The sequence below is a fragment of the Phyllosticta capitalensis genome (genome assembly GCF_038381095.1).
Source record: "Phyllosticta capitalensis strain CBS 128856 chromosome Unknown BKA78scaffold_12, whole genome shotgun sequence".
Classification (NCBI taxonomy): Eukaryota; Fungi; Ascomycota; class Dothideomycetes; order Botryosphaeriales; family Phyllostictaceae; genus Phyllosticta; species Phyllosticta capitalensis.
Window position 1 is genome coordinate 213,217 of NW_027117450.1, and position 21,476 is coordinate 234,692.

Here is a 21,476-nt window from a genome sequence, read left to right on the forward strand (position 1 = left end):
AAAAAATCCTCCAGCCATCATGAGTGACGAAGTCTACGACGGTGCGATCGGTATCGATCTTGGTACGTCTCAATTGTTCCCGCCGCCGCCCTTTGAATCGATCGAAAAAGCTGACGAGCTCACGCGCAGGCACCACCTACTCCTGCGTTGCCAACTACGAGGGTAACAACGTTGAGATTAGTACGTTCCGCCTCGTCCTCTACCTTCTAACGACCGCCATACTCATTTACAAATTTTTTCAGTCGCCAACGAGCAGGGTAGCTTCACCACTCCCTCCTATGTCTCGTTCACTCCCGAGGAGCGTCTCATCGGCGAGGCGGCCAAGAACCAGGCTGCCATGAACCCCGCCAACACCGTCTTCGACGTCAAGTAAGGCTAAAAAATTTGATGCGTGGTGGCCATGATCTGACGATTTGCAGGCGTCTCATTGGTCGCCGCTACGACGATGAGATTGTCAAGAAGGACATTGAGTCCTGGCCCTTCAAGGTCGTCGACCACGACGGCAGCCCCATGGTCCAGGTCGAGTATCTCAACGAGACCAAGACCTTCTCTCCCCAGGAGATTTCCGCCATGGTCCTTGGCAAGGTACGCGAAAATTCTGTTTTGGAGGGCAATTGGGCGCCTGCTTACACCCACGCAGATGAAGGAGGTCGCCGAGACCAAGCTGGCCAAGAAGGTCGAGAAGGCCGTCATCACCGTCCCCGCCTACTTCAACGACAACCAGCGTCAGGCTACCAAGGACGCCGGTGCCATTGCCGGCCTCAACGTCCTCCGTATCATCAACGAGCCCACCGCTGCCGCCATTGCCTACGGTCTTGGCTCCGGCAAGTCTGAGAAGGAGAGGAACGTCCTCATCTACGACCTTGGTGGTGGTACTTTCGATGTGTCCCTCCTCCACATCCAGGGCGGTGTCTTCACCGTCAAGGCCACCGCTGGTGACACTCACCTTGGTGGTCAGGACTTTGACACCAACCTCCTTGAGCACTTCAAGAAGGAGTTCCAGCGCAAGACCAAGAAGGACATTTCGGGCGACGCCCGTGCCCTCCGTCGTCTCCGGACTGCTTGCGAGCGTGCCAAGCGTACCCTTTCCAACGCCACCCAGACCACCGTCGAGATTGACTCGCTCTTCGACGGCGAGGACTTCAACGCCAACATCACCCGTGCTCGTTTCGAGGAGCTCAACCAGAAGGCCTTCACCGGCACCATTGCCCCCGTCGAGCAGGTCCTTAAAGACGCCTCGCTCGACAAGTCCAAGGTCGACGAGATTGTCCTCGTCGGTGGCTCCACCCGTATCCCCAAGATCCAGAAGCTCCTCAGCGACTTCTTCAACGGCAAGAAGCTCGAGAAGAGCATCAACCCCGACGAGGCCGTCGCCTACGGTGCCGCCGTCCAGGCCGGTATCCTCTCCGGCAAGGCCACCTCGGCCGACACTGCTGACCTCCTGCTTCTCGATGTCGTTCCCCTCTCCCTGGGTGTCGCCATGGAGGGCAACATCTTCGCTCCCGTCGTTCCCCGTGGAAACACTGTGCCCACGTTGAAGAAGAGGCAAGTTATTTTTCTTCCTCCATAAGCATCAGAGACTAATTCGTACTTTAGGACTTTCACCACTGTTGCCGACAACCAGCAGACTGTCCAGTTCCCCGTCTTCCAGGGTGAGCGTGTCAACTGCTCGGACAACACCTCCCTCGGTGAATTCACCCTTGCTCCCATCCCTCCCATGAAGGCTGGCGAGGCCGTCCTCGAGGTCGTCTTCGAGGTCGACGTCAACGGTATCCTCAAGGTCACCGCCACCGAGAAGACCTCTGGCCGCAGCGCCAACATCACCATCTCCAACTCCGTTGGCAAGCTCTCCTCCACTGAGATTGAGCAGATGATCGACGGTAAGTCAAAATCTGAACCAGTTTGAAAGAAGAAGGCACTGACAGCCTCGCAGACGCCCAGAAGTTCAAGTCGAGCGACGAGGCTTTCAGCAAGCGCCACGAGTCGAGGCAGCAGCTCGAGTCCTACATCTCCCGTGTCGAGGAGATGATCTCGGACCCCGGCACCTCGATGAAGCTCAAGCGCGGCCAGAAGGAGAAGATCGAGTCGGCCCTGTCGGACGCCATGGCCCAGCTCGAGGTTGAGGACACCTCCGCCGAGGAGCTCCGCAAGAAGGAGCTCGCCCTCAAGAGGACCGTCACCAAGGCTTTCTCCACCAGGTAAATTTGATATCCCGGACGAAAGTGGATTGGTTGGAGCAAGATGGCAGCGGGGGGTTTTCCTGGGTTTACTTTTTTCCTCTACTACACGAGCTTGTTGCTTCTTTCTTCTAGACATGCGGGTGCATTACGGGCTCCAAAAAATGGTTAACGATGATGGCTTTGATAACATGCACCCTGGGTCGTCTTTGCTGCTGCTGTTCGTCGTTGTTGAAAGTCTTTTGATTTGAGAAGGAGTCGACTACCTACTCTCACGGCGCAAGTGTCGGCGAGTTGGCTTTCAAAAAGTGCGAAGGAGAAAGACGCGATGGTGATTAAAATGCAAGTCTCTTGGTCTACTACGTTTTCTGTAGCATCTTGTCCCTTGTCGTGTGGTTGCTCGCTCGCTCGCTCCTTGTACTCATATCTGCAAGCCGTCGGCAAGCACTCGAACGCTCCTCGCAACTACCCTTCAAGACCAAAACATCATCCGTTCCATCTCCACGGCGTCGGGTGCTTGAACACTCCCTCCCCATCTCCATGCATCCTGACTTGCTTGGCAAAAGAAAAAAAAAAACGAAAGTCTCGGGAGTTGTTGGGCAATCAATCCCTCTCTTGTCGCCGCCCATGGTGTTTTACGTTTTGGGAAGCATTCAAGTGCCTGCCGCGCGCGCAGCTGCGAGACTTGTTGGGGTGTTTTGAGCTCATCATCGGTGGTGTTTCTTCGAGCTGGATTGATTCGCTTTGTAGCATTATTCGGGTACACCCACCCACCGTACACGTACACGTCCCTGCGCTCTTCTCTGTCTTGGGGAGCCGAGTCGCCATTGTTTTCTTTCTGCGTCAACATCCATCTTCTCTCTGTTGCCAAAACGAATTTTGCCCACCATCATCGATTTTTTCTCTCTCAAATCTCAACATCTCGCGTCCAAAGAAACGTTTAGTTGAATCCAAGCCCAGGCAGCGCGAATGGTTGAAGCGGCCCGGTCGTGCCGTGCCGTCAAAAGAGGAAGGACCCAGTGACAGTCGGGGAATGTGTAGACAGAAGAAGTCCTCCCAAAACCCCCCGAATCAGAGGAAAGAACTTCTACAAGCGCCCCAGCAAACGATGTTTAAAGACCATCGAGGCCGTGTGAGGTGGTGCTCGAAAACTCAAAAAATCAAGAATTGAAAACCAGGAGACTCCTTAGTCCTTCCTTCCTAAGTTCGTTCCTCCTACGGCAGGAGGAATACTTTTTTGCTTCATTGGCGGCGTCAGACCTTTAGCTACCTCTACCCATGTCTCTTATGAGAAACCGCTTGCTGAATGCGCAGCACTCTCAGGCGCTGCAAAACAAAACAAAAAGCTTGCTTTCTATCCGATTCCTGGACGATTTATGAGATGTGGTAGTCTACTCAAAAAAGTTTTCACGCCAAATCTTTCCGGTTGTTCTACGCAGAAGAGACACTTTGCTGGAACCGGTCAGGGAGTCGGCTGTCAGCTTTCATGAACACTGCATCGTTGCTTGAAGGGAATAATAGAGCTGCAGGAATTTTTTTTTTTTGGTTTGTTGCCACACAGACCCATCTTTCCTTGCTGTGGGTGGCTAGATGTTTGAGAGTAGAGTTGGTTGAATTTTTCGAATCTAGCTGTTCTGAGAGTGGAGCATATGCTTTCAGGGGGTCTACTACCGCACACTTACCCCCCTGTACAACACACTGACCACAGCGAACTTTCGAGAGGGGAGTTGGTGTGCTGTGCTTTGGGCGCACCACGCATCTGAACAAACCACATGCTTGCAGACCTCCGCACTGCGAGCAGCCAAGCGACAAAGGAGGTCACTCACCTCTTCCCATCAAGCAACCAAGAGCTCAAGTCGGGCATCTCACGCCTCCGCGTCCTCGTCGTGGTCGTCAAAAGCCCACTGCTCCTCGACCAGGCGCCGTTCCTCTTCCGACACCGCGGCCGCCGCCTCGACCTCTTCGGCCTTCCACTGCGCGATGACCGTGTCCAAGCGAGAATCGCGGGATCTGGTCTCCGTGTCGGCGGTGATGTCAAGCTCGTCGAAGCGGGCGCGGACGGCGCGCCGCTTGTCCCACGTGTCGGTGATGGCTTGGACCTCGTCGTCCGAGAAGGAGATGGGGCAGCCGCCGCCGCCGCCGTCGCCGCGTCTTTTGGCGTCGGTGAGCGCGTCCCAGCAGCGGCGCGTCTCCGTCATGTAGAAGGCGAGGTCGTTGCCGTCGCCAAACCAGGGGTGAGCGGCGTTGCGGAAGAGGTCGCGGCGCAGCTCGCCCGCGGGCACCGCCGTGGCGCGCCTGGCGAGGTCCGGATTCACCTCTTCGCGTCGTCATGACGTAGTGGCGATGTATCTCGCGTTCGAGGAACTTAAGTCTGCGAATGCGCCGAAGTGGCGGTCGTCGAGCCAGAAGTCGGGGGTGGACATGATCGGGGCACACTGTTCAAAGTTGGCGGAGCAATGTAGGCGGCTCTTTGACAGACTCGCATTCATGGCATTTATTGCTGCGCAGGATATCTAGGATGCCTGCCGCCTTGGAGGAACAGGGGGCGAATGGGGCAGCAGTGCCAGTTGATGAGGCCGCAGACTTGGAGGTTCTGTAAGACCATGGCGTCGCTCAGATTAAAGCAGCGGAGGACTGGCTGTGTTAGCGCGCTGTCGTGGGGATGACATGTGGGATAAGTTACAGGTACTTTTCAAGTGACTCGATGTAGGTTTCGGGGGGGTTGCTTTTGGTAGCCGAAGCATCCTCTTGTGAGGCGGTCTCTTGGATACATTGATCGTCCAAACTCCCGCAGGAAGGCCAGTTCTTTCTTGACGTTGTTATTTTCTTGCCGTCTTTGTCGTGGTGGTGGTGGTGGTGGTGGTGGTGGTGAAGATGAAGATGAAGATGCTGGGTCGTAGTAGGGGGATGGACGGCATTGCATTTGACCTTCTCCCTTTCCCTCCCATCAGCTATTACAAGCTAGCAAGCGAGTGATTTTGAATTTTGTTGGACGACAGCAGCAGCAGCAGCAGCAGCAGCAGCAGCAGTAGGTGCGTGTTCCTGATTACGGTCTGCGCCCGCTGTGCTGTGTAGGTACTCGGACCTGCCAGGGGACTCCAAACCACGCATAAAAGATGAGCCGCCATCTCCCACACGCCATCACCATATCACTACTATATCATCAACAGCCAGGGGTGCCAGACCAGGCAAGTCAAGGCTAGACCTCCTATCTTCTCGTGGAGCATGTACGTAGTGAGCAAAAGCAATCAATCAAGCCAATCAGCCACCACGAGGTCCAACTACATACACACCCAGCCGCTTCTCGCGCGTGGGTTACATTGGGGGCAAAGCGGGCGAGCGAGCGAATTGCGTCAAAGTGACGGTGATGGCAAACGAACAGTACATACAGATGCATGCATACATGCATGCATGTAAGGCGGCGAGGCGGCGAGGCTGGCACGTGGCGATGATGCTTGTTACTAGGTGCTGTAAGTTTTGTGTCAGGGGAAGGGAGTCAGACAAGCAGTCAGATGCGCATGTAGACAGACGAACGGCTGCGGCCCAGTTCCGCCACAAGTCCTGCTTGTTGTCTCTTTCGTTGTTGCAGCAGCAGCGTGAGCGGCATGGATCAGGATGTAGGCGCATGTACTGTACTATTGCTGTATGTACCATGAATGACGGTTTCAACCATGTGCATCAACAATCAGACGAACCGCATGCTGGTAGGTAGGCAAAGGTAGATCCCTCCTTCTCGCGTGCGAATACCGCTTCCACGTAGCGTGTGCATATGTACTGTACATACAGCGAGCGGCTGGCTGCACGGCGAGCAAATCAGACCGTCGTCCATTTCATCTGTCTGCGACGGTTGAGTCGAGCCAGGGGCCGCTGACAGGGCAATGCAATGCAGCAATTGGCTAGGACCTGTGGAGAGGGAGAGAGCACATCCCCAATATGGCACGCCAACCAGCCAGACAGACTGGTGTAGCACGAGGTAGCGAGGGCAGTTAGAGAGAGAGGGAGAGAGACGGTCTTGAGGCAAAACGAGCCCAGCTCTCCTCTCTCCTCTCACTGCCCCCCCAAGAGGCCAAACTTCAACACCATCCTCCGTTCATTCGTTTGCTCGGCACTTGCAAAGCCCTCGAACCGACCCGACCCGGGCAGGCAGGCAGGCAGGTAGGTTCAGCAGCCGGCCGGCCGGCCAGCCAGCCAAGATATTGGTGTGTCGATTGGACCAAGCCATGCCCATGCCACCACCCCACTCAATGGACATGGGGGGTTTGGTTGGGGCAGACAGGCAGGCAGGCAGGCACAGACGGAGTAGGGAAGGGGGGAAAGAAACGAACAAGGGAGATCAAGGAGCACATGGCGTCGAAATGAGCCACTAGGCGACAACAGACGGACCCTCGCTCGCGTGGGTGGTGCCGAAGGTACATCAGTCCCCGTGCGCCGCCGGTGCGGTGCATCGTTCGAACGAGGGGGCAACAACGACAACGTGGGCCGGCTGTAGATACCCAAGCTATGTAGGTGGATGGGAGAGGGTGGATTGGTCGGTGGTGACCGGCCGGCCGGCCGGGGAAAGGGAGGAAAGGAACGTGGAATATGGAAGGATGAGGAGGGAGGGATGTGTGTGTGAGACGACGGGTGGCGGACAGCGGCCCTCTCCGCACATGGTGGCGTCGACGACGACGCGGCGAGGGCATGGAGAGGGGCAGGTGGGTGGTGTGAGGGCGGGTGGCTGCGTGGCTGGCTGGCTTGCTGGCCAAGAGAGAGTCGAGAGTGCTTTGACCGTGAGCGGGTTCTAGATACCACTGCGCGCAGCTTATACTGGCAAGTATAGTCGTGGTGGTAGTGTTGCTCGTGGTTCATGCTGCCGGCCTGGCCTGCATAAACGTGGCCCGAAAAACTTCCAACAGACGACACGTGCGAGCGACGCCGTGGCATACGCCTTTGGTGGCGCTTTTGCATTATCTCCGCTAGATATTTCAGCCATCATGTCGACTAGACATGCTCGAGAGAGAAAGCCTCGTGGCGGATGAGTTGGCGGTCGTCGTTGGGCAGGGGAAGTCTAGGCGCGGTGGTGGTGATATCAGATGGCCCCATCCATTCCGTTTGATTATTCTGGGCAAGAATACGCAGAGCAATGCGGGACGAGTCGACTACTCCCGGATCGGACGGCTGGATGATCTACGCGCTTGCTTGCACATCCAAGTACCGTCCGTCCGCCTGTTTTCGTCCAGGAGGAACCCAAGGAAAAGAGTACTTGTACCGGCAATCGAATGCTGGGCCAGGAGACAGCTCCGAGTTTGTAGGGCGCCGTACGTATGCTACTGCGAGAAAGACGGGGACGGCTCAAGCAAACAAGCATCATATATCCAACAAGCATGACAGGCCCCGAGCCCGTGGTTTCGTCATGCTCCACGGAGCGGCAGGCGGGCGCCAGCACCATGACGCTGGGTTGGTTATTGTTCGGCCATGCCACCATCAACAACAGGAACACACCCAGCAGTACATAGTTCCCTACACACCACATGGCCTGCCATCTCGGCGTTGCTCAGGGTGAAAGAGTCGTCGACCACCAAAACGCGGAGGCATTCCGTCGTCGCGCGGATTTAGATGGCCAGTTAACGTCCGACGAGCGAGCCAATATGGCTATCTATGGGCGCAGCCAGGACGAGTTCGGCAGAGCTAGGGCCTCGGCCTCTTCCCCGGCCACCACGAACCACCCGCCCGCCTGAGGACGCTCCATGCTCTTTCTTCCTCTCCTCCTCACTTCTCAGCTCTCCACTGCACCGCACGCGCGACGACCGCGTCGGGGAGACTGGGCTGGCGCCGGCCGCTCACGCTCCCGCCGCCGCGGGGGACCGCCGGGCGGTAGGTGGCCCGTTCGGCTTGTCGACGGTGAACGGACCATTCCTTTGCTTGCCCAGGCTGCACGGACAGCATGTAGGCGTGCGGTTTGAGACATTCTTTGGACGCTACGCGCGTGCGTGCCTTTCTGCATCGTACTTTTCAAGGTTCGCAGGCTCGCCGTTTCCAGCAGGACTTTTTTGTTGCGTCACATACCACTCCAGACGATTCTTCCGAAGGCTGTTGCTGTTGTGGCGATATTGATGATTGCGATTGCCATGTCGCCCAGATGGTGATTGTTTTTTTTTTTTTTTCCCCTTGTAGCACGCGACGTTCCTACGAGGGGTAGCGCCAATGACGCAAAATCCCAGGGATGGCCGACAGCCGCTTGTGGAGCCGAATGTTTCAATAACCTCTGCTGACCGCTGACACGCGATTATAAATCATAGGGTGTGCTGAAGGTGCATATTTGGGGGGTGGGTGGGCATGGAAGCCGGCGAAATGTTGCCCTCCGCCACAAGTAGTTTTCTCGACCTTGGAGCAGGGAAGTGCAATCGAACAAGGTAGGCCCCAGTTGAGCGACCAACAGAAATAGGAACCAGAAAAAAAGCGACCATGTTTTTCCCGCCATCAGGGTCTGGCTGGCTGGCTGTCGGCCGTTGGAATTGATGCTTGGATTGGAAGCCATCAGCCACAACGTTGCCATTGGACCGCCCTCTGGTTGTCGTTGACGTACGACAAGAGGCGCCCTTGTCAAGCGCCGCCCATCAATGATTTTCCGTTGGTGGCTGCTTCTTGCATACATGATGCCCAACGATGAACCAAGCCATTGAGAGATGTACAGATGGAAAAATCCCGCGACAATCGCAGTACGAATGTACGAATCCACGCTTGTGCAGGTTCAAGCAAAAAAGAGTCAATTAAACCATATGGAGCTTCGCTAGCTTGTTGCGGCAGCCTTGTGACATTTTTGGTTCCCCTTGTGCCTGTGCTCTTTCGACATATCGCGCGGCTAGACCAGACGATGTGCGGTTCTAGAGCAGGTACGGAGGATGGTGGTCCAGCTTCGGGCTCTGCCGTTGCGGGACGCCCGCACATCTCTGCCCTGTCTGGACAGGCGTTCAAGAACAACACGTGAGGTTGTATCTGTGCCCTGTGTTGAAGGCTCACCGTTACATCCTGCGGATGCCAGATGTACGTGCCGTTTTGGCGCTCTTCAGCATACGTCGTCGTTCGGGGATCGCACGGTGATGTTTCTGCAATCGGGTTTGGTCTTTGAAAATCCCCCCCCCCGTCGTCTCCGACAACCAGCGTCCAAAAGCCAAATGTCGCACAACATCAAACATGGTGTTGAAGATGCGAGTTGTGAGAAGGACGACCACTTGCCATCGGAATCCTGACGTGACCCAAACTCCAGGCCGGCCCCACAGTCACCCCATATTCGGATTTAGTGATGTTTTCCATCTCTCTGTCGGAAGCGGTCGTGGGCTCTTGAGACCGGTTTTTGCCGTAGGTACTTTATTGTCTGCCAATCCTGAGGGGCATGAGGCGAGAAGTGAAACGAATCATGTTGTCAGATTCCCGACGTACTCGCTTAGCCCAAGGATCCTGGGCAGGGTGCATGGCTTTGGTGACCGTGAGGGTTGGGCACTGTTGCGCCGATCGGTCAGTGCACGGCAACGGTAGGGGCTGTTTTCGTGTCAGTGCCGCATGGCCGCAGAGCTCTCTCGCTTCGCTTGCTGTGGCTCTCTCCAGCAGGCGGGTAACGTTGTCCGCGACACAGCCAGGCGCTGACCCCTGAATGACTTGCAGATGATCTGCTCAAAAGAAAAGACATCGAGAGAAGAGTGTTGACGATAATGTGTGGTGTTGAACAGGGGCATGTCGACAAGACTTGCGTAAGAGAGAGAAAGGGGCACTTACGAAGTCGGGAGAGGGGAACGCAAAGGGGCGTGTGTACAAATTGCCGTTCCAAACGTGGAAGAGGCTTGCAGAATAGGAAAGACTGACACGTAGACGCGGCAGCTATTTTGCAAATCCTTCGTGTGTTGCCAATATAACGCTGCACTTCTTGCTATATTTGTCGCGCGAGGCCCCTTCTCTATTGCTCCCTCGGCACTACTACAGGCAAAAGCTTGCTCGTCCTATCCCAGCGCGCTTTCCGTTAAATCATGGTAGTCATGAGTCGTTATTGGCAGGTAGAGAGCATCTTGCGAATGACGCCCATGAGGGTACCGTTTTCCAAGGCCGCGGCAACCCTTTCCTTGTCGCCGAGTTGCTTGTTCACGGCTTCGTCTGTGCTGTGGGTGCCCTTTTTGATCCGAACATCTACGCGAAAGCGGGGTGGTAGGGCCTGCTCCAGACGCACCCGCACACCCAGGCCAATGACGGTGGCGAGCGAGCAGTGAGTGATGGTTGGGGTGATTTCCACAACGACGGTGCTGACGGGAGACTTGGGGGAAGAAGGGGGAAGAATGTGAATGTCTGGAAGATTGACCACGGCAAGTGAGCCTAGAGACAGAGGGTGTTCAGGATCTGAGATGGATGAGATGAGATCTGAAATGGAGGCGTCAGCGACCGGACTTGTTGGGCGAACATGGCCGAGCTTTACCATAGATTTCCTGCTCATCAATATCTTCAGAGACGGAATCGTTGTCAGAGTCGGACAAAGACAGCGGCTGGTCAAAGGGATCGTTGAGATAAGAGTGGTCGGGAATGAGGTCGTCAAACAGGCCAACACCGGCACGCTCGCGCTTCTTGACGGTCGACTCTCGACGTCGCGATGGCAGGTCGGAGGGGTTCAGGATGGTGGGGTTCGCATTATCCTTGTCGGGATCCATTTTGCGGAGGTCGGTAGTGTAGTTGTTGGAGATTAATGTCTCGAAGCAACATTGAAAGAGGGCGATGTGCAAGGCATGGATCTTGGCGCGGCGGATCGGAACAACCTGCGGGCGGAAAAGCAGAAACCCAGCCCAACGGCAAGTGCTTGATTCTTGACCCACAGCGCAGAGCAGCGTAGCAGATCGCACAGAAAACAGCGAAATCGCCGAGACAGCCCAGCGCCAGGCTGCGCAACGAACGCCTACGATCTCCCTTCGCTACCGCTTCCCGTCGACTGTGGACGCGGGGAAGAGCAGCGACGAAGTTGTCTACAACCCTCGCCCCCTCGACGACGGCAAATGTCTCGAGCAGACGTCACCGGCGGGGTGATTGGACGACAGTTGGCCCCCAGACGTCTTGGGAGGTGGTTATACACGGCTGTCTGGTCAGAAGATCACTTTCACACACATGGCCCCATGCTTTTTTGCCAATGCATTGCCGCCGCAGGGTTACCTCGTTCGCTTCGCTAGGACCACATGCGGCATAGTGGCTGATGCAGCATGGTCGAGAGCACGCATACAACTTCTCTCTCGACGACGACGACGACGACGACGACGACTGTTGTTCTACTAGTCAGGCCATAGGCACCCCGCGAAACAGGCAGGCGGTCGGCCACGGTCGCGGCTGACTCGAGCGAGATCGTCGATAAAGAGAGGATCCCCTGCAGGCCAGGCACGCGGCCATCGCCGAGCCGCGCCCTCCCCTGCCAGGGCTCTGTCGTCGAACCAAGGCCCCGGGAACCGTTTCATGATTCTTCTTGGGCAGGCGCCGGACGAGTGGTTCTTTCACCCGCATGGCAGCAAAAAGGAAACATTGTGAGGAGTTGCGTTGTCGGGGCGGGAAGAGCCGCTTGCTTCATTTCGTCCAAAAGGCCTCGTACTCGGGCTGACGTTGTCGAGATCCATATCGGCCAAAAAGCGTTTCAGAGGTTCGCGGAGGGCGCCGATGACGGGTGGGCACTTGACATGGTCGGCTAGCAGCATCTCTTGTATAAGTAGTGTGATGGCATTGCAGTTGATCGGGTTGGGCGTCTCAGGTCGGAGAAAGCCATGTGTGATGGGGCGGAACCATGTCGGTCATTACCATTTGTGCGGTCTATTGGCGTTCCTGCATTCACGGCGGGTGGGCGTGTTGAACGACAAGGCTGAGGGAGGGGGAGGGAGAAAGCGCATGCATGATTTGATTTTGGAGTTGAAATTGTATTGTAAAGGTGGTGGGGCGACTACAAGTCTCGGCAGGTTGATGTTGCGGCGCAGCAGTGGGTATGAGTCGGGGAGTTGAAGTAGTGGTAGTGGCATGTCAAAGACTGTAGCCACCGCCACCGATTGCAACCTCTAGGGCACCCCAGTCTTGCGGCCGTTTGAGTTTCCACCGTGCATCCCCCTCGCCCACGTCCAGGTCCTCTCGCGTGTTGCCAAGCAAGTGCCTGACTCTCCCCACTCTCTTTTCTTGTTGACCTGAATACTCTCTGTCGTCTGCTGCTCTCTGTGCCGCTGGACAAGGCGCTTGCGCGCTCCTGAAGTTCCGCTCCCCGTCACGGCTCCACCCTTCATCTCAATGCGCCTGGATCGCTTGCCGTCGGTCTCGCTCAGCCCTCCCGTCACATCCTACTTAGTTTCTACAACTTCTCTCTCACACTCGCCTTCTCCGAGTCCGCTTCGTGGCGGTGATCAGACCTGACCAGTCCCCCCTCCGTCTGCTCGGCCACTCTTTTGCCCACCCACCTCCACCACTTACCGATTGGCCCCCGCCGCCTGCACCGACAAGGCCAAATCCCGCATTCAGCAATCCTCCGCCGAAAATTCACCCTCCGTCCTGCCTCCTCCGCGCCAACCAAGCTTCAGCCCATCCGCCTCGGCCCACGTCCCTATTTCCAACCTCACGCCCGCTGAGACATGGCCGGCGACTCCTCCGCAAGGCCGCTACTGCCCCAGATCGCACAGATGCAGAACTTTCCTTTTGCGCCGCCCTCGCTGGCGCCGCGCGAGAACCAGCGCAGTACGCTTCTCCCATCACCAACAATTCCATTCAACTCTAACACCCAAACCAGACTATGTCTTTGTCGATGAGCACAATCGCCACAAGCGCCTCAAGGGTAAGAATCTAAATGTCTGAATTTGCCACGTGCCCTGGCTCATCCATTCCCCCCAGTTATGCGCGCCTGTGAGGGTTGTAGGAGACGCAAAATCAAATGCGATGCTGCCACCACAAACTCGTGGCCCTGCGGTGCCTGCGTCCGACTCAAGCTCACCTGCGTTCCACCTACCGTGAGCTACGAAAACAAGGACCTGGCCTCGGGCTCTCAAACCTACGAAGGGAGTCATGACCAGCAAGATCAGACGTCCACCTTCCACAGCGTGCCTCTTCCCGGAGAGTATCCAAGGCACCATTCCATTGCGCATCCGGGAATGGCCGGTGATGTTGGCGCAACCTTGGGACACCCTCTTCAAGCGACGTACGCAGACGCTGCCCGCATCTACCAAACCGCGCCCTACGCCATGCAAACCCCTCAGAGCCAGGAGAACTTGCACTATGGCGCGATGCAACCGACGCCGCTTCCCAGTTCCGAGCAGCTCAAGTATCAGCATCAACCGATGCAATCCCAGACCATGTATCCGATCCAGCAGCAAGCGCCCATGCCAGCTCCGGCGGAACCTGAACCAATGTGGCGAAACAACCTCGAGACCTCCCAGCTGACAGATGCTCTGGGAGAGCTCAAAATTGACCACACGGCCATCGGTAAGCTCCAAATTCGAATCAAATGCAAGTAATCGTTCTGACGGAACAGCCCCCTACATTGCCAACCAGAAGAAGAATTTGGCCAATGCGCCGGCAGTCGAGGAATACGAAGTGCAACTTCCCGAGGACCACAACCCTGACATGACCATAAGGATTCCGCCGGACATGATGCCATCTGATCAGCAAGCTCTCGAGTACTTTGACTACTTTTTCAACAACGTCCATCCTTATGCTCCAGTTGTAAACCGCCATTTTTTCTACCAGCAATGGAACAACCACCGCCAAGCCATTTCGCCTTTGATTTTGGAAGCCATTTTTGCATGCGCATCTTTGATGCTTGGAGACCAGCATCAAGGAAACAAGTGGCTGGCCCTCATGTCAAGTTAGTCCCAAAATGCTTAATGGGTTGCGAAAATCGACTGACCTGCGTACAGAGCACGAGGAAAGCTTCAAAGACGTCCCCCGTTTAAGCACGATCCAAGCCATGATTCTCGGCCTCAAAGCGCGCGAGGCTGTGCCAAAGCGCGGTTACTTTTATCGGTCTTGGATGACTGTCGTCAACTGCGTTGTAATGGCCAAAGATCTCGACCTGGACACTCATTTCGAGCACCATCAAATGGGCAAACCTTGCGGATCTTCCTCTCAAGAGTGTATTACCAAGACCAGAGTGTGGCATCTTCTTTTCCAACTCGAGGTCATGGTTGGCGGCCCTCAGGGTAAGTCTCGACTCGGCGAGTGTTCAACGTTTGCTGACAATCCAAGGCCGTACGGATTTCGGAGTCGCCGAAGATACGGTCGATTTCAATGTACCTCGTCCAATGTCGAGCCAGGACGACGTTGAAAACACCCTGTCGCGTCAATTTGCTTACATGCTGCGAATCGTCAAAAATGTCAAAAAGACGACAATCCTCCATGGAACCTTGAGGAAAAAGACCAAGGACTGGGCGGTAGACCCTGAATTCGTGGGACTTAACGAAGGCTATGCCGCATGGTTGCGGGACCTACCGCGCGACTTGCAGATTGGATACCCTGAGGACGGCTCTGCTCCCTGGATTCCGTCGCACTACCTCGCCAACATGCACAGCTACCACTATCTGGGAATCATTATGCACCACCGGCCGCAACTACACTTTTACCACGAAAACTTCAACCCTATATGGAAGCAGCACATGCTTCTTTGCTACTCTGCAGCGAAGAGCATGTGTAGGCTTCAGGAAGCCATACTACAAAACTACGGTCTGCCTGGACTGCTCTGCATGCAGCGCGGCATCAGCTTCACCATTTACGCTGTTTTGACCTGCACCATGCTCCACTTGGTAAGCCTTGAATAGCTCATCTAGAAATTGATCAGGATACTAACGTGCTCTAGGTTGCGATTACTTCGCCAGACCCAGAACTCAACAGCGACGCTCGGGACTATTTCGTACGCCATATGCGAATTCTGGAACAGTGCATGTCGAGCTGGCCAATGCCGGAGGTGCAAGCCCAAGTCAACAACCTGCGAGAGGCGTTTTCCGCGGACATTACCAAACCATTCGAGCTCAAGCCTTCATTCCCGTTCGGTAGCCCCTCTGTAAACAACAACCCGAGTCCAATCAGCGACGGGGGCTACCGTCACCGAGGCTCCGCCCAGGATCCATCTCTCGAGCAACCAGGTCAAGTCAACTATACTACCCATCCTATTTCGCCACCGATATCGTCGAGCGACTCGGACCCCAAGGCTGACTCTCCCGTAGTCCAGTCGCTGGTCATGATGGCTGCGGGTCAGAGGCAACCTCAGCCACAAGCGTCAATGCAACCCCAGGAGCCTGTGCAGTGGAACCCGGGTAGGATTTTTGAGTGAGTATTCGACCTTTTGCCGTAAAGTAGTCGGCTAACCATGTCTCAGTCAATGGAATGCAGCCTTCGGTACGCCCCCTCCAAATCCAACAACTCAACCCTCTCCTAAACCGGCTCCGTTAGGATCTTCCTATGAGCTCCGAACACCGCAACAAGAAACGCAACAGCCCAACTTCTACCAAGCTTCAAGCGTCTCGCCGCATACACAACAAGTTCCGAATATGCCGGCACAGCTGCCTCCGCCGGTTTCCTACTCGGCCCCGGCCCAGCCATACGTCACGCCAAGCATGTGGCAAGACGTCGTTGCCAGTTCATTCAGCGATGGGTCTTTGAAGCGGAGATGGAATGACTACGGATCGCAAAGCATCATGGATCCCGTCTCGAAGAGATCCAGGTGAAGAAACAACATTGCTTTCTCGCCATCGAAACCTCGCAAAGCTTCGGTCATCCAGCCAGGGTCCCCGAGGCCAACCACGCATATCCGGCTTTCAGGATCAGCACCACGCCCGCTCGGACAAGTTGCGAAAACGCCTCGCCAAAGTGGTCCAAACTTTCGAGTTTGGAACATCGCAGCAAGTCTGCCCCACGAGCATTGCTCCGGTCAAACACGACAAAGACAAAGATCCAACATCGTGGCAACGGATACAAGATTGAGATACGAGAGGCTGCCAGGCGCTGGCATCAACGGCAAGGCTAGCGATTGGTGGCCTCAATCCGTCGCCCCTTTGCGACCTGTACACTACCACGCTACGCACGCATTTTGGCGCCGAAGGTTATTGGATGAAAAGGCCCGAAGAACAACGGTCTATTGAACGGCACGCACCGAATTGGAGTGAATGACACGGGGTGTGCCTGGTTGTAGGGGAGAGGCTTCGACACTTTTGTTCCGCTTTCGGACACTTTTCTCTTCTATTCTGCCCGATCATGGGTAGCCACATCTTGGAGATCATATTCAGGAGAACTTTTTTGGGATCTTTTTTGGCTCTCTACATACGGGCATCGGGAGTCGGGATGGATGGGTAGAGGGCGGGTGCGGGAGCGGGTGCAAGGGGCAAACCAAAGACGGATGGCCACCACACAAGACACTGCTCCTACAAAAAGACTACGCATTGCCTTGCCATTTTTTCTTTTTCGGTTGCAAAAATTTGAGTTTTATTTCCTGTTTGTCTTCTATTCGGATCATACATATCGTCTCGTCTCGTGTACAAAAAAGGGATGGATGGGCGGGCGGATCAAAGTGGCAGGTGCATTCTTGTCAAACAACCCTACGCACGCCGCCCCCTCTTTCTCCATCACACGCATATCTATCTGTACAGCATGCATCCATCAGCATTACGTTAGCACTCGTACCTCGTTTGGCAAGGGCCTGTATGTTGGTTGTTTGCTGCTAGACCCCAGCTTAGCGGGAAACGATTATGTGGACGGGCTGCAAGGGGCTCACTCTCTCCGACATGGTTCATTATTAGTCCCGATTGCATGTTTGCTTTTCTTCTTTCCTTTTTCAAATCTAACCCCAGCATCTGGAACTAGCAAGCGTCGTAGGTGGCGGCACGACGATGGGCATTGGCTGGGGAAGAGAGTACACTTAGACCTGTTACAGGGGAGTTTCTTTTTTGGTGCAGCCAGCCAGCCAGCTATACCACTAACTCATCACCATCACCGCCACCCCTTTCCGCGCGAACGGAAGGTTTGAGATGGAGCTTAGAAAACGAGCCACAGCGTTGTGCGCGGGCATCCGCAATTCCAATTGGTCCAGCGGGCCATTGTGCCTGACGTCATTTGTCAGTTCTCGATGCGTGTGGCTACGTTGCGAGGTTGCGCATTTGCGCTAGAAAGAGAAAGCAAGCAGACCTTGTATTTGGGTCCTCCCGTCCGGCTGGCGGGGCGTTGGGTTGTTCGTCAGGGAGGCTTAGACAAGGTTAAACTGTGCCCATAGCACGCGGACGGTCCGCGGATAGCAAAAAAAAGAGCCAAGGTAGTTTGTTCCAACCAACCAACCGCTCAACCGCTGCTGCGAGACGGGGAACATGAAGGGCGCAGGGAAGAAGAGACAGCAATGACAACGGGCGCCACCATCACCCAGCCGAGGTGGTGATGTCCGTCTTGTTTTCTTCCATCGCGTCCCTTGTCTCACGGGGTCATTCTATTCTTTGCCTTCGGCGTCGGCGACGGCGTTGTTCGGCAGCAAAGGAAACCTCGAAACCCGCCCGTCTGGCTGGCCTCAACGGGGCGGCTCCCTTAGGTCCCCTTTGCGCGCAAAACACGGAGGCCCCGGACGCTGCGACTCAGCGCGCACCCTGACAAATGCTTAGAAATTGTGCCGCCGCGCCGGGTCTCTCTGGCTAGGTGCTTCGCGTCTCGAGGAGCAGCAGCTTCAGAGCTTAGCATTGATGTTCGTGACGATGTTGCTGTCTTGGGCTACTGAAATGCCATGTCATTGATTGTTATTGTATGTACCAGCGCGACGTCGGTTGGGATGAACAGACAATAAAGTCACTTTTTTGAGCAATCTCAGACTATTTTTGTTTGCCAGCCGCCTCGCCTCCTCCACGTATTCTGGTTGCGCAAGCCAGCAGAGCAATTTCCGAAGGGCAAAAGTAGCAGACCAATCGAGATGACGCCGCATCTGGACTATTGTCAGTGTTCAACGGGGTACAGGCTCTCAGTTGTGTTTGGCTGCGGCTCAAAAATGCTCCGAGCCACGTACGCAGACGAGACGATTGCTAAAAGCTTCTCGGCATCTTCTTGGGATCTGTGGCGGCGGAGAAGAATAAGCGTTGGCTTGTGGCGATTGAATTGCCATCCTATCTTGGTGTGTCGATATAGTATTTGTCAAAGCAGAGTTCTGGCTCTGGTGTTCTGAGAAATAATCATCGCGTGTCCTTGTATCCCTGCTAGCTGTCCCGAAACGGAAGGAGCACGCTGGAGAGCTGGGGGGTGGGGGGGGGGGGGGGGGGGCGATTGACCGCCTGCGGATTCTGCCGGCATTTTTTTGACTTTTGCGCCGCCATCTTCTTTTTCCAACAACATCTCGTCAAACACCAAACCTCTTGATTCTGCTGTCGCACTCTGCGAGTCGGGCGCCATGGCAGACGCGCAAACCCAGCCGCCCCTCAAATTCACGGGCGCCAAATACCTGACGCAACGCCTTGTCCTCGCCACCCTCACCGGCCGTCCCATCCGCATATCGCAGATCCGCAGCAAACACGCAAACCCCGGCCTGCTGCCTCACGAAGTTTCGTTCATCCGGCTGCTCGACTCGATAACCAACGGCTCGACGATCGAGTTTTCGTACACGGGAACGACCCTCGTCTATCGGCCTGGCCTCATCACGGGCTGCGCGCCCGGCCACGGCGCCAACATCCACGGCGTCATCAGGCACGAGCTGCCCCGCGAGTGCACTCGCGGCGTCTCCTACTACCTCATCCCGCTGTGCCTGCTCGCACCCTTCTCCAAGGAAAAGATTAACGTCCTCTTCACCGGGCCGGGCGTCATCACGTCCTCAACACCAACGACGGGCGACGTGTCGGCCGACACGGTGCGCACCGCCATCCTGCCCGTCTTCCGGCAGTTCGGGATTCTCGCCAACATGGAGCTGCGCATCTTGAGACGGTCGAACCCGGGGCCCGGCGGCCGCGGCGGCGGCGGCGAGGTCCAGCTGCTCCTCGGCCACCAGGTCCGCCTGCCAAAGACGCTGCACGCCCTCGCGCCCGGCCGCGTCAAGCAGATCCGCGGCGTGGCGTACGCGACGGGCGTGGCGGGCGCCAACAACGCGCGCATGATCGAGAGCGCGCGCGGCGTGCTCAACGCGCTCGTCCCCGACACGTACATCTTCTCGGACGTGAGCAGCGCGCCCGTCGTGCCGTGGCCGACCAACGACAACCCCGCCAACAAGCGCAAAATCGGCGTCGGCTTCGGCATGAGCCTCGTCGCCGAAACGTCGACGGGCGTGCTCTTCAGCGCCGACGTCGCCAGCCCGCCGCAGGGCGGTGAGCCCCCCGAGGACGTCGGCCGCAAGTGCGCGTATCAGCTGCTGGAAACGATTGCGAAGGGCGGCTGTGTGGCGCCCCTGGCCGCGCCCACGGTGCTGACGCTCATGGCCATGGGCTCCGAGGACGTGGGACGCCTGCAGATGGGCCGCGACGTGGTGGGCAGCGAGGAAATCATACAGCTGGGAAGAGATTTGCGGGCGCTGGGAGGCACGGGGTGGGGTTTAAGGGATGCCGGCAATGAGGAGGGCGATATTGTCGTCAGCGTCGTCGGGAGGGGTGTTGGCAATGTGGGGAGGAAGATTGCATAGTGGACGAACGACGCACGAGTTTTGTTTTGTGTTTATATGCATGGCTGGATGGCTGGATGGCAGACAAAGGGCGTTAGGGGGCATGGGAAAATCATCTTTTACAAATATACCCTGGGTCTTCTTTGGGCTCCTCGGGAGTCTCCAATGTATTCGTCCGCAAGTCTTGAGACTGAAAAGTCGCCGCAACCTGACCGAGGCAGCTGCTTAGAGAAAGTGCAGACAGGTACTCGTGCATGCCTTCATCTGCTGCCGAGTACATGTTTAGTTTGGTTTGCACGGCGAAACTTAGATCAGGGATTGCGAGGTGGATTCGGATTTGAAGTTCTGGGCGACCGTAGGGATGGATTACTGGATTTGGACGGGGTGGATTTCGTTACTTTTCAACGACACAAAGGCAAATTGATTGTGTGCTCCTCTGCTCCTCTGTTCCTTCATTAAATAGTGAAAATCATCAGCGGCAGCATCAATCAGTGTGGTCAGCAACGCAACGCAATACAACCATCCCCTTGATTGCGTCTCGTTGCCCTAGGCACCTCGCTATACTGATTGCGTTGCTCTAGAATTCCAAACAAGTTGCCCTGTTTAGTAGGTGCCTATTGCTACCAGAATAAGGACTGTCTGACCACCAACCCTTTTAAAAAGGGTACTAACTTTTTTTATATAGATAAAAAGTACTTGTTAGTGTGACAGAGGCAGCGAAGGCAACGCAACTACATCTCCAGATTGACCAATTGCCTTTGCTACAAGGCCGCGATTGAATTGTGTTGCGTTGCGTTGCGTTGCGCAACCTAAATTGCCGCAATGAAGGCAGTCGGTTGCGTTGGTGAATACGCTGGATCAGGGATTGCGAGGTGGATTTGGATTTGCAGCTCGGCGCGAGCATGTACGAGGATGGGTGCATTTTATACGTTTTTTTTTTTTTTTTTTTCAAAATTTCGGACGGGTGGATTTTGTTACTTTGGAAAGAGATCAAGGCAGATTGGTTGTGTATATGCTACTCTTTTCATTCATGATGTAAGGTAGCAAGAATTATCAGGGGGCAGGATCAATAAAAGAGGAACTAGGTGCTAGGGGTACCTTACAATGTAGATTTTTGTTATTCTTTCTCACCTTATCCTTGGGTGGATTTTGTCGCCTTTCAGCCATTTGAGGGTGGATTTTGTAATGCTCGTAGAATCTTGAAGTCAGAGGTAGCAGACGTTTAGATTAAGCGCCAACATTGTGGTCTTCAAAATTGACCATTTCAGCACCATAAGGGGCCGGCCCGAGCACGCGAATCGAATCGCGCTTCGCGTCGGTTGCGGCGTCGTCGCGTCACCCCACCGACTGTCTTGGAGACCTTCTCCGTGCTCAACTGTCAGCCCGACCACTTCAATCGGTCAATCACCAGCGCATTTCGCAGTGGCCTGGCGCCTGTCGACAATTGGATCTTTGTCGCTGGCTGCAAGTGACTGCGTTGGGTTGTGCCGACCCCCCGCTGCTGCTTGTGCTGCTGCATGCCAGGGTCCAGCAGCCACGAGCTTCGTTTAACTTTGACTTTCCTGCATCAACAACAGCGCAGCGATCAGAGCGACATATTCTTCAGCTTCGATTCCATTCTTCCATTCGGCTTCGTCGCGTCGCACGTCCATTCCACGGCTGCGGCTTCCCGCTCGACGGACCATCGAGGCAAGGAGGTCACTGCTAAGAGCGGAAGGAAGCACGCTAGTAGC

The 21,476-nt window shown here is 55.7% G+C and overlaps 8 protein-coding genes across 8 annotated transcripts; 6 read left to right on the forward strand and 2 right to left on the reverse strand.

The window, feature by feature from the left end:
* Window positions 1-19: 19 nt before the first annotated feature.
* Window positions 20-2,202, forward strand: BKA78DRAFT_333818 (heat shock protein-like protein; the record flags this gene model as incomplete). The annotated part of the gene is made up of 7 exons (XM_066890134.1): window positions 20-62; window positions 130-180; window positions 243-369; window positions 420-585; window positions 641-1,545; window positions 1,597-1,880; window positions 1,934-2,202. 7 exons carry the CDS (start codon window positions 20-22, stop codon window positions 2,200-2,202), a joined length of 1,845 nt encoding a protein of 614 aa, XP_066738993.1.
* Window positions 2,203-4,042: 1,840 nt separating this feature from the next.
* On the reverse strand, window positions 4,043-4,600 carry BKA78DRAFT_356954 (uncharacterized protein; the record flags this gene model as incomplete). Its single annotated transcript, XM_066892143.1, has 2 exons — window positions 4,043-4,494; window positions 4,543-4,600. The coding sequence occupies 2 exons, from the start codon at window positions 4,598-4,600 to the stop codon at window positions 4,043-4,045; spliced, it is 510 nt and encodes a 169-aa protein (XP_066738994.1).
* Window positions 4,601-6,938: 2,338 nt separating this feature from the next.
* On the forward strand, window positions 6,939-7,826 carry BKA78DRAFT_48684 (uncharacterized protein). The gene is made up of 2 exons (XM_066893261.1): window positions 6,939-7,474; window positions 7,548-7,826. Exons 1-2 carry the CDS (start codon window positions 7,164-7,166, stop codon window positions 7,717-7,719), a joined length of 483 nt encoding a protein of 160 aa, XP_066738995.1. The 5' UTR covers window positions 6,939-7,163; the 3' UTR covers window positions 7,720-7,826.
* BKA78DRAFT_48699 (uncharacterized protein) lies at window positions 7,680-8,356 on the forward strand. Its single transcript, XM_066893262.1, has one exon. The coding sequence runs from the start codon at window positions 7,815-7,817 to the stop codon at window positions 8,268-8,270; it is 456 nt and encodes a 151-aa protein (XP_066738996.1). The 5' UTR covers window positions 7,680-7,814; the 3' UTR covers window positions 8,271-8,356.
* A 1,838-nt stretch (window positions 8,357-10,194) lies between these two features.
* On the reverse strand, window positions 10,195-10,846 carry BKA78DRAFT_258260 (uncharacterized protein; the record flags this gene model as incomplete). Its single annotated transcript, XM_066885265.1, has 2 exons — window positions 10,195-10,562; window positions 10,618-10,846. 2 exons carry the CDS (start codon window positions 10,844-10,846, stop codon window positions 10,195-10,197), a joined length of 597 nt encoding a protein of 198 aa, XP_066738997.1.
* A 1,983-nt stretch (window positions 10,847-12,829) lies between these two features.
* On the forward strand, window positions 12,830-15,862 carry BKA78DRAFT_258485 (uncharacterized protein; the record flags this gene model as incomplete). The annotated part of the gene is made up of 8 exons (XM_066885286.1): window positions 12,830-12,884; window positions 12,937-12,981; window positions 13,038-13,625; window positions 13,675-14,007; window positions 14,060-14,341; window positions 14,388-14,941; window positions 14,995-15,464; window positions 15,514-15,862. The coding sequence occupies 8 exons, from the start codon at window positions 12,830-12,832 to the stop codon at window positions 15,860-15,862; spliced, it is 2,676 nt and encodes an 891-aa protein (XP_066738998.1).
* A 437-nt stretch (window positions 15,863-16,299) lies between these two features.
* Window positions 16,300-17,618, forward strand: BKA78DRAFT_48963 (uncharacterized protein). Its single transcript, XM_066893265.1, has one exon. It carries the CDS (start codon window positions 16,480-16,482, stop codon window positions 17,155-17,157), a length of 678 nt encoding a protein of 225 aa, XP_066738999.1. The 5' UTR covers window positions 16,300-16,479; the 3' UTR covers window positions 17,158-17,618.
* Window positions 17,619-18,549: 931 nt separating this feature from the next.
* BKA78DRAFT_299808 (RNA 3'-terminal phosphate cyclase/enolpyruvate transferase) lies at window positions 18,550-19,764 on the forward strand (the record flags this gene model as incomplete). The annotated part of the gene is made up of 1 exon (XM_066887114.1): window positions 18,550-19,764. The coding sequence occupies one exon, from the start codon at window positions 18,550-18,552 to the stop codon at window positions 19,762-19,764; it is 1,215 nt and encodes a 404-aa protein (XP_066739000.1).
* Window positions 19,765-21,476: the final 1,712 nt, after the last annotated feature.

Bases quoted from the DNA above. Each gene is read 5' to 3' on its own strand.
- BKA78DRAFT_48963 (XM_066893265.1), top strand. From the start codon at position 16,480: ATGGGTAGAGGGCGGGTGCGGGAGCGGGTGCAAGGGGCAAACCAAAGA.
- BKA78DRAFT_48699 (XM_066893262.1), top strand. From the start codon at position 7,815: ATGGGCGCAGCCAGGACGAGTTCGGCAGAGCTAGGGCCTCGGCCTCTT.
- BKA78DRAFT_48684 (XM_066893261.1), top strand. From the start codon at position 7,164: ATGCTCGAGAGAGAAAGCCTCGTGGCGGATGAGTTGGCGGTCGTCGTT. The intron at 7,475-7,547 runs GTACGTATGCTA...CAAGCATGACAG, and splicing joins CTCCGAGTTTGTAGGGCGCC to GCCCCGAGCCCGTGGTTTCG.